The sequence below is a fragment of the Peromyscus maniculatus genome, chromosome 17, assembly GCF_049852395.1.
Source record: "Peromyscus maniculatus bairdii isolate BWxNUB_F1_BW_parent chromosome 17, HU_Pman_BW_mat_3.1, whole genome shotgun sequence".
Taxonomy (NCBI): domain Eukaryota; kingdom Metazoa; phylum Chordata; class Mammalia; order Rodentia; family Cricetidae; genus Peromyscus; species Peromyscus maniculatus.
Genome location: NC_134868.1, coordinates 12,233,362 through 12,248,718, shown reverse-complemented (window position 1 = coordinate 12,248,718; position 15,357 = coordinate 12,233,362). Strand labels below are relative to the sequence as shown.

At 39.5% G+C, this 15,357-nt stretch overlaps 2 protein-coding genes across 4 annotated transcripts in view; both read left to right on the top strand.

Moving 5' to 3' along the window:
* Positions 1-11,818, top strand: part of LOC121823571 (putative ATP-dependent RNA helicase DDX60) — a 126,531-nt gene extending 114,713 nt beyond the window's left edge. For both annotated transcript variants that reach the window (XM_076553284.1, XM_076553283.1), the window contains 4 exons: positions 2,207-2,349; positions 5,394-5,545; positions 6,821-6,883; positions 11,125-11,818. In XM_076553284.1, coding sequence (XP_076409399.1) covers positions 2,207-2,349; positions 5,394-5,545; positions 6,821-6,883; positions 11,125-11,224 — 458 coding nt within the window. In that variant the 3' untranslated portion in view covers positions 11,225-11,818. The remainder of the gene's footprint in view (positions 1-2,206; positions 2,350-5,393; positions 5,546-6,820; positions 6,884-11,124) is intronic.
* A 2,757-nt stretch (positions 11,819-14,575) lies between these two features.
* The window catches only part of LOC102905926 (putative ATP-dependent RNA helicase DDX60), a 101,220-nt gene continuing 100,438 nt past the window's right edge, over positions 14,576-15,357 (top strand). For both annotated transcript variants that reach the window (XM_076553286.1, XM_076553285.1), the window contains exon 1: positions 14,576-14,784. The gene's annotated coding sequence lies outside the window, so the exon portion shown is untranslated. The remainder of the gene's footprint in view (positions 14,785-15,357) is intronic.

The following is a 15,357-nucleotide window of genomic DNA, read 5'->3' as shown; positions in this document are numbered from 1 at the left end:
GCCACGGTGAAAAATGAGTAAGCTAAGCCACAGAGAGGCCAACGACAAGCAGCAGTTTGGAAAGCCCTGCAGAGGTGCTGTGCTGCAGGAAAGATGAATGCAAGTTTCTGCAACCTTTGAGACACTACACGGTGAGAAAGGCAAATGGCGGAGAAAGCCCAGCGTTTTGCATTGCCTTGGGCAAGATGAACAGCGAGCAAAGCATCAGTGAACAGCAGAGACAGCAAAGACCAGACTGCTTCCAGAGCGGAAAAGCTGTGTCAGTGCTGGACAAACAGCTGAGACACGTGGGAACTGCTGAGTGCTCCAGGCTGAACAGCCACACCAAAACTGCAAAGAACTGCTGATTGCTACCGAGGATTCCAGACCAGGTTTGCTGAGTACTTGGACTGTCAGCAGTGCAGGTAATGGGTTTTCCTCCCAAAGCCAGGGTTGCCGTGGGAAGGAAGGACACAGTTTCAGCTCATGGCCGCTGAAGGAGCCTTGAGCCCGTGTGGCTATGAGGTGAAGCTCTCTAACCTGGTTCAGGACTGGTTACAGAAGGCTACAGACTGCAAAGCACAGCGGTAGCTGAAAGAAGAGATTACAGAGAGACTTGCTGGAACTGAGACGTTTTGGTTGTGGGACTTCTATTTGGAACTGTTTGCTTCAGAGTCATTACAACTCTGGCGGCTATACACAGACTTAAGGGCAGCTGACAAGTCAGGCCCTGACTATGAGCATTCAGAGGAACTTTTAGGGATGGTACCAGAACTCTTTTTGAACTTTTGAACTTGAAAAATAAAATGGACAGTAATGATTTCATTCCAATGGGACAGTTTGAATTTCCTTATGCACATAGACTATCAACAGTGATGTCTTATGAACTGCTTATGGAGCTGTTTATATGAAAATGGAACTGTTTAAATAGAGAAGTTTTTTTTTTAAAGAAAAGGGGAGTGTTAATAAACCTCAGTGTATTTAATTTAAAAAATATTTTCATGTTACTTGAGTGAATTAATGTTATGTTTTGTATAGTTCTAAATTGTAGGTTGAGAGTAGGCTTGTGGAAATTATTATGTTTACCTATTGATATTGATGCACCATGGTTTGGTGAAGTTAAGAAAGTATTTAAGTCTAAGATATATACATCAGAAGTTTATCCTATGTTTTGTTAGCAATAAATATTAAGAGTTTGCTTTAGGGTGTAAGATTGAGAAAATTGTAACTATGCATAACAATGCTTATATTAGAATTATGTTAACCTCTCTGTGTTTAAGTTTGATGCAGTTGCATCAAGAATTTTTTCTTTTAAAATATAAAGAAGAGGGACCTGCTGGAGCCCACTAGGTTTCCTAGTGGCTGTACCCAGCAGGACTGCATAGAGGCTGTTTGGACCATGGGCCTGGGTACCAGGTGTTTGTAAGGGTCTACACTTGACTGTAACTAGCAAGGGGGAGGTCTTTTGCTCCACTCCTTGGCATTGTTATAAATAGCCCTTTGGAATAAAGCTCTGGGCTGGTGGATAAGGAGCGAGGCCCACCTGATTCTATCCTGTGTTTTCTCTCTGTTACTCCCTAATTCTAACTAAGTCTCTTATCCCTCAATCCTCAAGAGTTCCTGGGGTAAATAAGTTAGGAAGGCTGGTCCTCCACACCCAATCTTGTCTAATCTGGAAAGCTAAGCAAACTTGGGAATGGTTCATACCTGGAGAGAACACTGTCTGAAAAGATTCTAAGGCCATATCTGAATTCAGGGGAGAAGTTTCTAAAGGTACAAGTTTAATTTAGAGAACTTTCTAGCTTAATTAATTTTTGACTAATCAAAAGAATAGTAGATATTTTGCAATAGTGATATGAACACTAAAGACTAACATTTAATGTATGTATCTCATCACCAACTGGCTTGGATATTCAGTATGTGTTATACCAATTTGTCTTCATTGTGATGTGGTCCCTGTTAGGTCCAATGGCTTCCCTTTTTAGCTTGGTTTAGCTGTCATACAAGAAAATGAATCTTCCAGCCACGGTGGTGCCTGCCTTTAATTCCAGCACTCAGAGGCAGGCAGGAGGATCTCTAGAGGACAGGGGCTCTCTATGATCAGTCTGGTTTACACAAAGAGTTCTAGGCCTGCCAGAGATACATACTGAGACCTTATCTCAAACAAACAAGCAAAAACTAAAAGCTCAACAACAAGCAGGGCTCTATCTCAACTTTTTCTGGCCAGACTTCACAGGTGAAGAATGTGAAGATTCACCACTTGTGTCCCACTTGATGAGCTGCGGGGAAGGCCGGGTGGCAGTTTCGCCATTTGTCTGTCTGTCTGGAAACTTTGACGTGGATTTGCTCTGTCCAGGAGTTCCAAATAACGTAAGTGAAGAGTGGATGTGTATTAGTCTCTGGGGGGCTTTTGCTCCAGTCTGAGTGGTATATTGTAACAGACAGTTGTCAAAGCTGTGGAAAGCAAGCATGCAGATGATAAAAAATTATACTTCCTATTGTAAGAAAAATATTTTCATTAATTAATTTTCCCATCACAATTACAGATCACAGTTTCCCCTCCCTCCCTCCTCTCCTCCCAGTCCCTTCCCAACCTCCCCTCTTCCCCCGCCAGCCATTCATTCCTTCTCCTTTCTTATCAGAAAAGTGCAGGCCTCCCATGTAGATCAGCCAGCCATGGCATATCAAGACAAATTAATTTTTAAGAAAAATAATTTTTAGGAGATTTGATTTTTTTATTTTGTATGGATGACTATAAACAACTAGTTGGATATGTAAGAGACTGGTAGTTAAGTACATTGAAAAACCAATATTAATTTTTAAGCATAACAGTTTTCCTTTCCCAAGATGGATGTGATGGCTCATGCCCATAATCCCAACACGGGGGGTGGGGGATGGGGGGTGGGGGGGAAGGGGGGACGGACAATGAGACAGGAGGATTGCTACAAATTGGTCTGTTACATAATGGTCTGTTACATAATGAGTTTCAAGAAGGGGGTGGAAGAAAGAAGGAGAGAGAGGAGGATATCAAAATAATTCCCCTTTCCATTTATTCTGTAATGACTCAATTTATGAAGTGTGATAATCACTTTTATTTCCTTTGTACATGTAGAATTTCCATGGCAATTCAGAAGGGTGCTGATAGAATAAACAAAAAGTCTGTGTCTTGTTGCTGCAAAATCAGCATTAGAAGAGAAATAGGTATATGCATGAACTCATTCCCACTCACCCTTGCTGCCATTGGAGTTCTAGAAAAAAATTTTCTGCTTCTCTTTCCTTCATTTTGAAGCATCTGACATAGGTATTTAGATTCATGTTATTTGATCATACCCTGCATTTTGCTTGATTCAATTCACTTTATATAACTTTTTATTAGGACATATTGTAATATCTTGAAATTTCACTTACTTGTATTATTTATTACAGTTTGATGCTATATTCTATTGCTTCTAGATGGCTTAAGAAGAGAGGAATACACATAGTGGGTACCCGTGAACCTAAAACTCTTGCCTCACTTTTATTTCATTTCCTTGTGTTCCACTAAAGTTACTGAAATTTTTACATTCTTCTGAAAATAATTCATTCTACAAATGAGTACTTATTTACACTTGTGTTTTATTTTTAGAAGAGTGAAGGAATGGTTCATTGTATTCTCCTGAAAGTATCTTTTGCTGTCTTTAGTTTTATGTCTGTAAGATTCATACCTGTTTTGCCATGAAGCTCTCGTTTATTTTCGACACACCATAATACTTCATAATATAAAACTATGCATTACTCTGTCTTCTGTCGATGTTTGATCAGTTTATAGTTCTCTGTTGCGACAAACAGGGTTGGTATTAATGTCTGGGGCATGTGTGCAACTTTCCCTTGGGTGGAGATTTTCTGGGTCATAGCAAAATAAAAATATTAAAATGTTCATGTCTACTACCCATGATTCCCAAACAACTCTAGTGTTGAAACATCTTTAACTAATATTCTACATTTGTTACACTGTAGAACATTTGTTTAATGATGGAAAGATGTGTTGAATTCTTTTATGTTGCATTTGTTTAACTCTGTGAAGCAGTGTTACTATGCCTGTCGAAAACACCTGATTGGTGTATTAATAATGGCCAATAGCAAGGCAGGAGAAAGGATAGGAGGGGCTTGTAGGCAGAAAGAATAAATAGGAGAAGAAATCTGGGAAGAGAGATTGAAGAGGAGGATAAAGAGGAAGACTCTAGTGCTGTGGGATGATCTGTATATCAAATCTGTTGCTCTGATTGGTCAATAAATAAAACACTGATTGGCCAGTGGCCAGGCAGGAGGAAGTATAGGTGGGACAAGGAGGAGAAGAATTCTGGGAAGTGGAAGTCTGAGTCAGAGAAACTACCAGCCACCACCATGATAAGCTGCATGTGAAGACGCTGGTAAGCCACAAGCCACGTGGCAAGGTATAGATTTATGGAAATGGATTAATTTAAGCTATAAGAACAGTTAGCAAGAAGCCTGCCACGGCCATACAGTTTGTAAGCAATATAAGTCTCTGTGTTACTTCATTAGGTCTGAGCGGCTGTGGGACTGGCGGGTTACAGAGATTTGTCCTAACTGTTGGCAAGGCAGGAAAACTCTAGCTACACTCTAGGGTCCATTCACTCAGCTATGCATCAAGCCATGGAGTAAGAAGTAAAGAAAGGTATGCAGAAATAGAGAAAGACAAAGGCCCAGAGGCAAAAGATAGATGGGATAATTTAAGTTAGGAAAAGCTGGCTAGAAATAAGTCAAGCTAAGGCTGGGCATTCATAAGTAAGAATAAGTCTCTGTGTGATTTATTTGGGTGCTGAGTGGCGGGCCCTAAGGAGCAAAGAATAAAGAGTAAGAAAAAACAAATAACTACACTGTTGAATGTAGTTGGGCCTGTTTACAGTATCACTAGCCCTATATCAGAATTCCTGTTGGTCACATGAGGCAATGTTTGCAAAACAAATAGGTACAGAAAAGCTACTTATTTACTTTCTTCCTTTTTTAATTGTTTTTGTTCTATCCTCTCTCTACTTGTTATTCTGGCTGTTGATTCTGAAGACCATTATACTTGTTCGGTTGAATAGTCTCTTGTGACATGTAGGCCTCCAGTTCTCTGAAACTCTATTTGCAAAGGTATTCTCTGAATTGTTAAGGAGACTCAAAGTTTTTCCATTAACTTTTCTTTCCTAGTCTGGTGGACTTGCCATCAGCATGCTGTGAGGATAATCCTCTTCACAGATGGAGCTAAGCCATGCTCTAGGATGGACTGTCTCAGTGTGCACAGAAGGCCCCTGCTCTTCTACCAGCAGAGTGTTCTTGAAAAGCGTGGATGAATATGAAATGACTACAAGTTATAAGTTGCAACCCTTCTCTCCTTGTGAATAACCATCTAAAAAAATCTATTTCTTTAGGTCATTCTGCACACAATTGGTATCAATCACAATCAAGTCCCAGTTCTGTGGCCACATAGACTGGATAGTACAGGAAGAAAAATGCCACTTAACGCCTATGCTCTGGACTTTTATAAGCATGGATCCCTTGTGGGGTTAGACCAGGACAATAGGTATGTTCTCTCCTGAAAGTTCCAAGAAATGGTTAGCCCTGCCAAGCATATTAGATTTTCCTTTCCAGACGGATGGCAAAGATGATGACATACTCTATACTATTTTTATTTCTAGTTTATCAGAAAAATTTGGCCTTTAGGTCAACTCACTTGACCTAAATATGTAGTCTAAATGTATCTTTGTGAATATTCAATATATTTTATATTACAGTTCTACTTAGGCATCATTTGGTATTTGAAAAATAATGGCAAATAGCCATCTGGTATCGCTTAATGCCTGAGAGAATATAAAGTATCTAGTTTACCTATCTGGTCCTGAGAGAGTTAATTTAGCTCGTTGTGAGGGAAGCCATTTCTGTAAGTGTAAGCAGGACCAAGCATTATTTAGGTCACTCTGCACACAGTTGGTGTGGACACAGTGTTTTGGCCACAAAAGTTGGACAGTCAAGGAAGAAAACTGCCATTATTCTTTATTAAACCCAATTTATCATTGTGAATTAAATAGCTATTGCATTAGCAGATAATATTTTTGTTTGTTTTTAAAACTTATTCATTGATAATCTCATAATTGTATATAAAACAATATGACTACATTCCCTCCCACATTCTTGTATCTCTTCCCGATTGGACCCCTTGACCCTATCAAATCATCCTCTCACTTGTGAGTTTTTGCATTTTTTTTTTGCTTTCATTTTGGAACCCACTGAGTTTTAGAGGGCTGCCTTCATGAATGTGGAGCACAGGGAACCTCATTAGTGACTAGAATACTGAAGAAAAATGATTCTCCCTTCTTCAGTTCATAGGGCCCTGTGCATCCCTTGGGAAACTAGTTTTTTTATGAACCTTTTCTGCATGACTGAATGTTAATGGTTCCAATCTTGTGCAGACCCTGTGCAGGAGACCTTAGCTTCTATGAGTTCATGAGTCACAGCATGCCCAGAAGACAGCATGTCACAGCACTTCTCTCAGATCCAGCTCTTAGTTCTTTTTGTCTCCACTTCTGTGGTGCCCTGCCTTGGTGGGGTAACATAGATGTTCCACGTAGGTATTAGTGCTCAGCAGTCACTTATTGTCAGCAGTTGGACTAGCTGTGAGCCACTCATTGTACAACAAAACAAAACAAAACAAAACAAAACAAAACAAAAAACAAAACAAAACAAAACAACAACAGAAACCCAGCCTCTGTGATCATGGCGAAGACAGCCCTAATTTATGGGTGTAAACAATAGTAGTAAATAATATTCTGTCATTAATTTCAGTTTTTCTGTTGTTTAGGTTACATCAAGGGGCAGCTTACCAGTTGTTGAAAGATTTTTCCCTTACCATTAAATCTATCAGGTATGTTACATGTCGAAATATTACTTTCCTGTTTTTTAGAAATTTAACTGTAATGTGAAAATGTTGAGTTTTTTTTCATGAACCAAGTATGTAAAAGTGTCATTGAGCCTGTTACATATCATGCATTTCAACTTCCCAGAGGGTTTATGGAATTTTCCATCCCTACAACCTCTTGGTTATGTTCTGTAATATCATTAATTCCATACCATTTTTGGTGATTAAAGTCCATCCACATAAAGTCTCAGACTCAGGCACTATACACTATCAGAAAATTATTCAGGAGTATTACTGACTCCAGAACCTAATATTCTTAATGATCCCAATTGTAAACTCATGTCAAATATATGATATTTCTGAGGTGCCATCAGGTCTCTAAGTTATTACATGTGCTTGCTCTTGAGTCTCTTGCTACAGCTTATATTTTTCTTCAGGGATTGTCTGACTGTCAATGCATAGTCACGTCCTGTTTTGTTCTACAACAAAGCCTGGTTAATCCCAAGCATTATCACACTTTATGTGAGTAACCCATCCTTAGGCTCCATTGGCCATATAATGTCAACTAGGTATATGACCATCATACTAACCCCTCAAATCTAAATGCATTCCAGCACTTTAACAGTGGTTCTTTATTTTGTCACAGGTATATTCAAGTGACCATAAATCTCATCATCACATTCTTAATCAATTCTTTGTTTTATTTCATTGATCAGAACTGAATTAGGCCTATATGGATGTTTTATATACAGAGTGAATTTGAGACATACAAGAGCAGAAGGGAATAGTTTTGTCCATCCATAGCAGTGGTTATCAACCTTCCTTATGCTGCAACACTTTAATACAGTGTCCCCTGTTGTGGTGAACCCCAACCATAAAATTATTTCATTGCTATTTCATAGCTGAAATTTTGCTACTATTATGAATCATAATATAAATATCTGATATTCAGGATGTCTGATATGTGACACCCTAAGGGTGTCACGATGCACAGGTTTAGAACAACTGGTCTATAGTTATCTCTAGGTGAGGTACCTCATAGTTACCCAAGGTATAATCTTAAGAGCAATCCAGAAGCCTCCAGAGATACTAGAGCTGTGTCTAAACCCAGGCTGAAAAATAAACATTCATTCATTCATCTAACCAGCGTGGGTGTTTGAGACATTTTTAAACATTTGAGGTACAAGGATTATTAAATCTATTCCCACCATTTTGGGGAAAAATAAACCCTATAGTCCTTGTATTAGTTACTTTTTGTTGCTGTGATAAAACACCATAAACAAGGCAACTTGTAGAAGAAAGTATTTCTTTTGGCTTATGGTTCCAGAGAAGTTTGAGTCTGTTTCAGAAAGATAATTCAGTGTTACAGTTTAGAATTTTGTTTGCATATTTTGAGCATTGTGAAAACAGGGCTATAAGAGTGAGTGTGGCATAGATCTATACTTTGAATGTGTGGTAGAGATGTGTCAGATGGTCTCAGAGTCTATAACAGTAAGAGTGATCTGTAGCTGAAGTTTTCCTGTGTCCACCCAGCTCCCGAGTCCTTGCAGTCCCACAGGTGCTCAGACCCAAATGAACACACAGAGGCTTATATTAATTACAAACTGTGTGGCCTAATGGCTCAGGCTTCTTGCTAGCTAGATCTTACATCTTAAATTAACCCATTTCTATAAATCTATACCTTGCCACATAGCTCATGGTTTACTGGTATCTTTACATCTTGCTTCTCATAGCGGTGGCTGGCAGCGTCTCCTCACTGAGCCTTCTTGTTCCCAGAAGTCTCCTCTCTGCTTGTCCTGCCTGTACTATACTTCCTGCCTGGCTACTGGATAATCAGTGTTATATTTATCAAACAAATCAGAGCAACACATTCACAACATACAGAGCGATATCCCCAGCACTTTGCATTTTCTTTTTTTTTTCAAAAAGGAAGGTTTTAACTTTAACATAGTAAAATTACATATATCAAAACAATTATCAAGCAACAATTATAGTTATAAGATCTAGTCTATTTGTATTTGGCAAAATTAAAGAATATCTATCCTATATTTGTGAGTCTAGGGTTTTATATCTAATTTATCTTTTATCATAACTAAGGATAACTACATCAAAGACCACAGAAAGTTATAGTATGACCTGAGAAATGGGAGAAGGATGCAAGCAGCTTTTGGGAGTCTTGTGAGAGTAGACAGAGACAGCTGGCAGCCTGGACAGTTATCCAAAGTTCCTCTGTAAAGTTGGGGCATCATTCTTCAGCCCACAGGTCTAGAGTCTCTCAATTACTTCTCTCTGTGTCCTATAGAATGTCTGCCAGTCTCTTCTGTGAGGCAGGAACCTGAAGGACCATTTTGCCTAGCAAAGTTCAGTGGTCACCTTCCTATGGGTCCTGCATGTCCAGTTGAAACAACATTTTTTCAAAGTGGTCCAGGCAAGAACAGTTTCTTTCCCAAATGGCTATTTTTGCCAAGAAGATGATAAACTTATAGAGTGTTTTTGATGCCCATCTTTCTCTCTGAAGTATATCATTGTTGCAGACATGTCTCATTGTTCAGAAAATCTAAGTTTTTAAAACATTTTAAATGCTATATTATACAGGTCTTTGAAGTGTTTGAAAATTACCTATCTATCTGAAATATATCTAAATACATCTATAAAACTTAACTAACATGACTACAAGTGTGATTATCATAGAAGACTAATTATTAATCTGTATTTTTAATTACTCATTACAATCTAAATGAGTTACATAAACATAATACCTCAAATGAGAGTAGAAATATATATATATATATATATATATATATATATATATGGTATAGCAAAATTAAGTTTAAACTTGTATCAATAAACTAAAATCTATACTAGTGTAAAACATTTTAAACAAGCTGTTCTTTAAAAGTAGGTTCATTAATCTACCCTTTTATCCTATCATATCTATACTATCCCTTTCCTTTTTTTTTTTTTTTTTTTTGGTTTTTCGAGACAGGGTTTCTTTGTATAGCTTTGCGCCTTTCCTGGAACTCACTTGGTAGCCCAGGCTGGCCTCGAACTCACAGAGATCCGCCTGCCTCTGCCTCCCGAGTGCTGGGATTAAAGGCGTGCGCCACCACCGCCCGGCTTATCCCTTTTCTTCTTTAGAAAGATTTTGCATTTATAATCAACCTGCTTTAAATAAAAATAAACATTCACAAAAAAATAAGATATAAGACCTAGCTAGCAAGAAGCCTGAGCCATTAGGCCATGCAGTTTTAATTAATATAAGCCTCTGTGTGTTTATTTGGGTCTGAGCAGCTGTGGGCCCAGGCAGGCCTGGAGAAACCTCCAACTACAAATGGTATCCAAAGCTCGAGTTTCCACCTGAAACCTGTGAATGCTTAATAAGCAATTCTAAACGCAGCCCAATACAGGTTCCTGCTCCATGTCTTATGCGGGTGGCAAGATGCTGCAACATGTGGGCTTGAGCTACTCTATGGTGGTTTTGTGGCATATGGACTGAAGCTACACTGTGGCACATTCCCAAGTTACACAGAGGTTTCTGCAAGCTGTGCATCATAGCCAGGGATGTTCAGTAGAGAGAGCTGAGATTGTGTAACAAGTGTCTACATTTCACTCCTTTGATGTCAGTTCTCTTCTTCCTCACACCCATGAGCACCTTTGAGAATTTCATCAGTTCTACATAGAGAATCCGGAATCCATGTTCAAGATTAGCTATCATCTGTGATGGTAATTCCCCTTTGCCTTGGAATCTAACATGACTTATAGGTTTCTGGGGATTTAGGTGAGGACCTCTGAATTAGATGAGGACCATTATTCTACTGGCCACATCCCACTTTCATTTTTTTCTCACCTACTTAGAGAAAGAAAGGAAGCTTTTCTTCTCCATAGTGGATTATGGTATATTCTGGACACAATAGCAGAAAAAAAATGTGTCCATGACATATGTAGAGAAAAGAAAAGAAATTTGTGTTGTACTAACTAAGGGAGCAAGGATCAAATGACATAGAGTTTGGTAGCCTTTCAATTACCCTTGGGTAATAAAGGCACTGCATGGAACACCTTGTCTTAGTTTTCTTTTTCTTTCTTTTTTTGTGCACACATTATTTGGTTAATAAATTTGTTTCTTATCAGTATTCCTTATAATTTGCTAATCCTATCTCATCACTTCGCAAGACAGTCTTTTATTAATAGTACTCAATGTCACTTAGTTGACTAATAGTATATGTATATATGTATTCTTCTATTTGTAGTGTCTCCTTGCGTGAACTCTGTGAAAATGAAGAAGACAACGTTGTTCTAGCATTTGAACAATTGTCTAAGTCATTTCAGGAAAAGTTTGAAAACGTGTGAAAAGAAAAACTATGTAAACCACTTAAAATATCACCAGAGAAGCTTTGCAAGTTATATATATTTTATTCTTATGTCTTAATCAGAAAATCATGCACAATGAAATGGGATGAGGAAGTAGTTTGGAGTTAAAGACATCAAACTTGTTGGGCTTGGCTTTGAGCACTCTGGGCCATACTACTTCATGTGCCTAAGTCTTGGTTTCTTTAAATGATTGACTAAAAATGCTTATGTCTCCAAATTATTAATGATTGAGTGAGAAAATGCAGAATTTTGCACATATATGTTTGAAGATGTTTTTCCACTCTGTGGGACCCCAAAATATTGTATTTTAATATTTTCACTGTATATATATATAAAGTTTATTGAAACTAGAAAAGAATTGATTACAGTATCTTGAAAGTATATTCTTCCCAATCAACCTAAAGGGATTGTACTGATTAGATTGCTAGCTATTGAAATAGTACATCTTAATAAATAAGCTAATTATAAAAAAAGAATGTTTTCATTCAATTTTTAAAAGGAAACATATAGCTAATGTTTTGCTTCATTTTAATTGTATATAAATGACTGCTGAAATAAAGACTTCATTGGTTTTGTTTGTGTGAAATATACTCATCTATTTATATGCACACTATCATTCATTCTGTGTGGTCATTTACATAGGATCATTCTGTAATTAGGGCCTTGTCCTCATTCTCAGCTCTAGAATCTATTTGAAAACCTCAACTCAAACTTACATCACTGAATCCTCAAAACAGAGGATAGTCTTTTCTGCCACTGGGGTATCTCACTGAACAATGCTCTTCTTCGGTGTCATTATAAATAGGTTGCAGTGGCTTAAAAATCTGTTATGGTTCATTTATTTCTGAAGCAGAAAATTTCTAATTATTGGAAATGATATACCATTTCATGAGTGATGTTAGAAATCTCTACCTTGGTGGTGGTGAGAAGATACAGTTTAGACTGTTTTCATTCTTTAAATGCTACAACAGTGCTGTAAACCAATTCACTTAGAAAACAGGATCCTGATTACCAGCCTGGATTCCCTGGTCCATCATGGTAAAACTCTGGTTATGATTACTTTTGGCCCTCCTTGGATAATCCCCCTTTCTCATCATCCTTACTTTAGCCTAGTCTGCACAGTGCTTCAGTTACCACAATCCCAGGGAATTAGGACACTGACCTCTACTGGAGGAAGCAGGGAGGGGCAGCATTCAACGGATCAATATTATTGAAGAGTGAGTAAGAACCAGGTTTGTTTAGAAAAGGTCAGATATTAATTCCAAGTCCATCACTTTTCTTTCTCGATATTAGCATGAATGACCATCCATGATTTCCAAATAAACAAATACCATAAACACATAAATGCTTGATGGACCTAAGACATGCCCCTTTCTTGACCATTCCTACCTTTTTTATTGAATGGCTGACTTTCATCATTCACTGGGGAACCAGGAGTCTATTTCAGGATTCCCTTTTGTGGGGTTTCAGTCTTATTGATAAAGGAGTCTTAAGGATCTACTGAGAAGGAAGCTCAAGGAACATTTTATTAGGATTGGAGAGAAAACAAGAGGATAGGTGAGCTGTAAATACTAGCACGGCGGAGAAGTGAGAGGACAAAGATTTGCCACTCTTCTGAGTGAGGGTGTGTGGATTGGAGAGACGACGAGGAACACAGAAGAGAGTAGAGAGGTCTGCCAGTCAACGTTGGACAGCCCCGAGTTTATTTCATAGCCAGCTTATATACAGTTTTGAAGGACAGAGGTAGAACAATGCACAGCACAGGCATTCACCAACTATCTATCCTGTCTTGCATCAAGGAGCAGGCAGTTTCATTCCCTATCTCAAAGTACTTCCGGCTGGCATCAGCAGACAGTGTGCTCCTACCTGTGGGCTAATCAGGACTTTCTCACAGCCCTTCAAGGAGACTTTGCAGGCTAGTCAGGACTTTCTCACAGCCTGGAGCAAACAAGCTGGAACTCTACTGACTCAGAATAGACATCAGATTCAAACTGGGAAACTGATTCAGTTATGGGCTCCCATAAGATAAACTGTGAGAAAGTCCAGAGTTCGAAAGCCAGTATGCTTAGGGTTTTGGTTAGTATCCAAGTAGATAGAAAGGCCAAAAGAAAAAGTTAACGCCTATTGAATTAGAACTCAGAAAAACAGACACTCTTAGAAGCAAAGATCTGTGAGCAACTGCATGTGGACCGGGCTACTTCGAAGTATAGTATCTTATGAAGGAGATGATTATTCCTCCTATCTGCCTAGAATGTCCTTGGGTGAGTCAGCTTTATTGAGAAGAGGTCTTCTATCCAGGTAGTAGACATACTAAGACATTAATTAAGGTATTAACTCTTAAGAAGGAGACAATAATACATAATTTTTCAATCTGTGGGATGTATCAGAACTTCATGTCTCCACCCAGGCTCAGAGGAAGAACTCAGCTCATGTTTTGTCAACCAGAACATAGCCTTCTGTGAATGGACTTTATACTTCCCCCTCTTCATGTGGTATTTTAATGCTAAGGAGGATCAGAGCTGATGCTTCCCTTTCTGTTATGAAGGAAACAGGAGGTATGTGGAAAGCTGACCATGAGGGAGGGGCCCATCCTTATTGACTTTCAAAGTGGTGAATGTTTGTTGAGCTAGGGAACATATTTATGATTTGAAAATTTATTGCTCACTGCATCCAGTGCTCTTTTCTTGTGGGATAGAGTTCTGCCAGTTCCTTACTGAGTCGAGAGCCCAGCTTCTAGTCCCATCATGGTCAAGATCACCCAAATGCAAGACTTACTTATTTTCTAGAATCAGCATTCTTAAAGCTTTCCCAAAGTCACAGGGGATACTAAACAATGGAGCTATCCAACCTAAATTGCAGGAATCAACAGGTCAGAGAGAGAGAGAGAGAGAGAGAGAGAGAGAGAGAGAGAGAGAGAGAGAGAGAGAGAGAGAGAGAGAGAGAGAGATAAGAAAAGGAAAAATCATTAAGGCAGAAATAAAAATAAGTAGGCTCCCTTTTCAGCTTGTTTAGTGGTGTTTATTGGCCAAAGAAGATCCCAAATAGATTAGTCACAGGATTCAGTAATCAACTCAGGCATTCTCAAATTCGTTCCTGCCCCCACCTGAGGGAGGAAAAGGCACCACATCTGGTATTCTGCTTCTATTGTCCTCTCCACTGTTGCCAGGCTTGGATGTCCTCAGATTTCTCTGTCAGAATTCCCTCCCTATTTACCTCAATAGTCTCAAAGCCTCCGTTTTCCTTGTCTTACAGTTCTGACTTTACAGAGCGATGGTAAAAGCTACATTTCCCAAATCGGCTTCTCTGATTGGTGATGAATGGAAACCGAAACTTAACTCTGCTTCTGGGAGCAGAAGGGAAACCGAAACTGTTCTTCACGCATAAAAGGCGGCCTGCTAGCTTAGAAGCTTGCACTTTGAGGAGGGAGCAGATCCCAGGTCTCCCAGGAGCGCTCACCCTCGCCCAGGAGCGATTCTGCACTTGCTCAGCACTCTTGCTTCTGGCAGAGCAGTCCTGCCGCCGCTCTCTGCAGGCAGCAGGTCTGTTCCCGGTCTGGGCTTCACAGGGGATGCTTCTGGTCTGGCCAGGGGCTTGCAGGGCGAGTCAAGGTCAGAGGTGTCCGGAAGGAAGGAGGGGCTGCTACGCAGCTGAGGGGACAGGACTAGGAGGGGCCTTCTTTGGGCAGTGGATCATAGACTTACTTGCCTATGCCAGAAGACACAGCCCAGCGGATACAGAAGGAAGGGACTTGAGTGGTGAGCATGAAGGAAGAAGACATCGCGCCCAGGCTCTTGAGTGTTCTTCGTCTTAATGGGGGACTTAAAAATAGGGATAAATAAGTAGGGACCTCTGATGTGTGCACAGCCAATGAAAGTCGGGCACTGGGATCAGAAGTCCTTCTCCTGGGTGCAGAATCAGGGGTCCTACTCCACACTTGAGGAGCTAGAAGCTGAATGTGACCAACAACTCAGATGAGTTCTAGGCGCTCTTAAATTTCAGTGGCTAAGACAATTTAAGTTTTTACTGCAGCAATCCCCCACCCCCTAGCATGCTTCCTTTTTGAGACAAACTCCCTGTATAGCCTGGTACTTCCTCTGGAGTCCAGGCTAGCC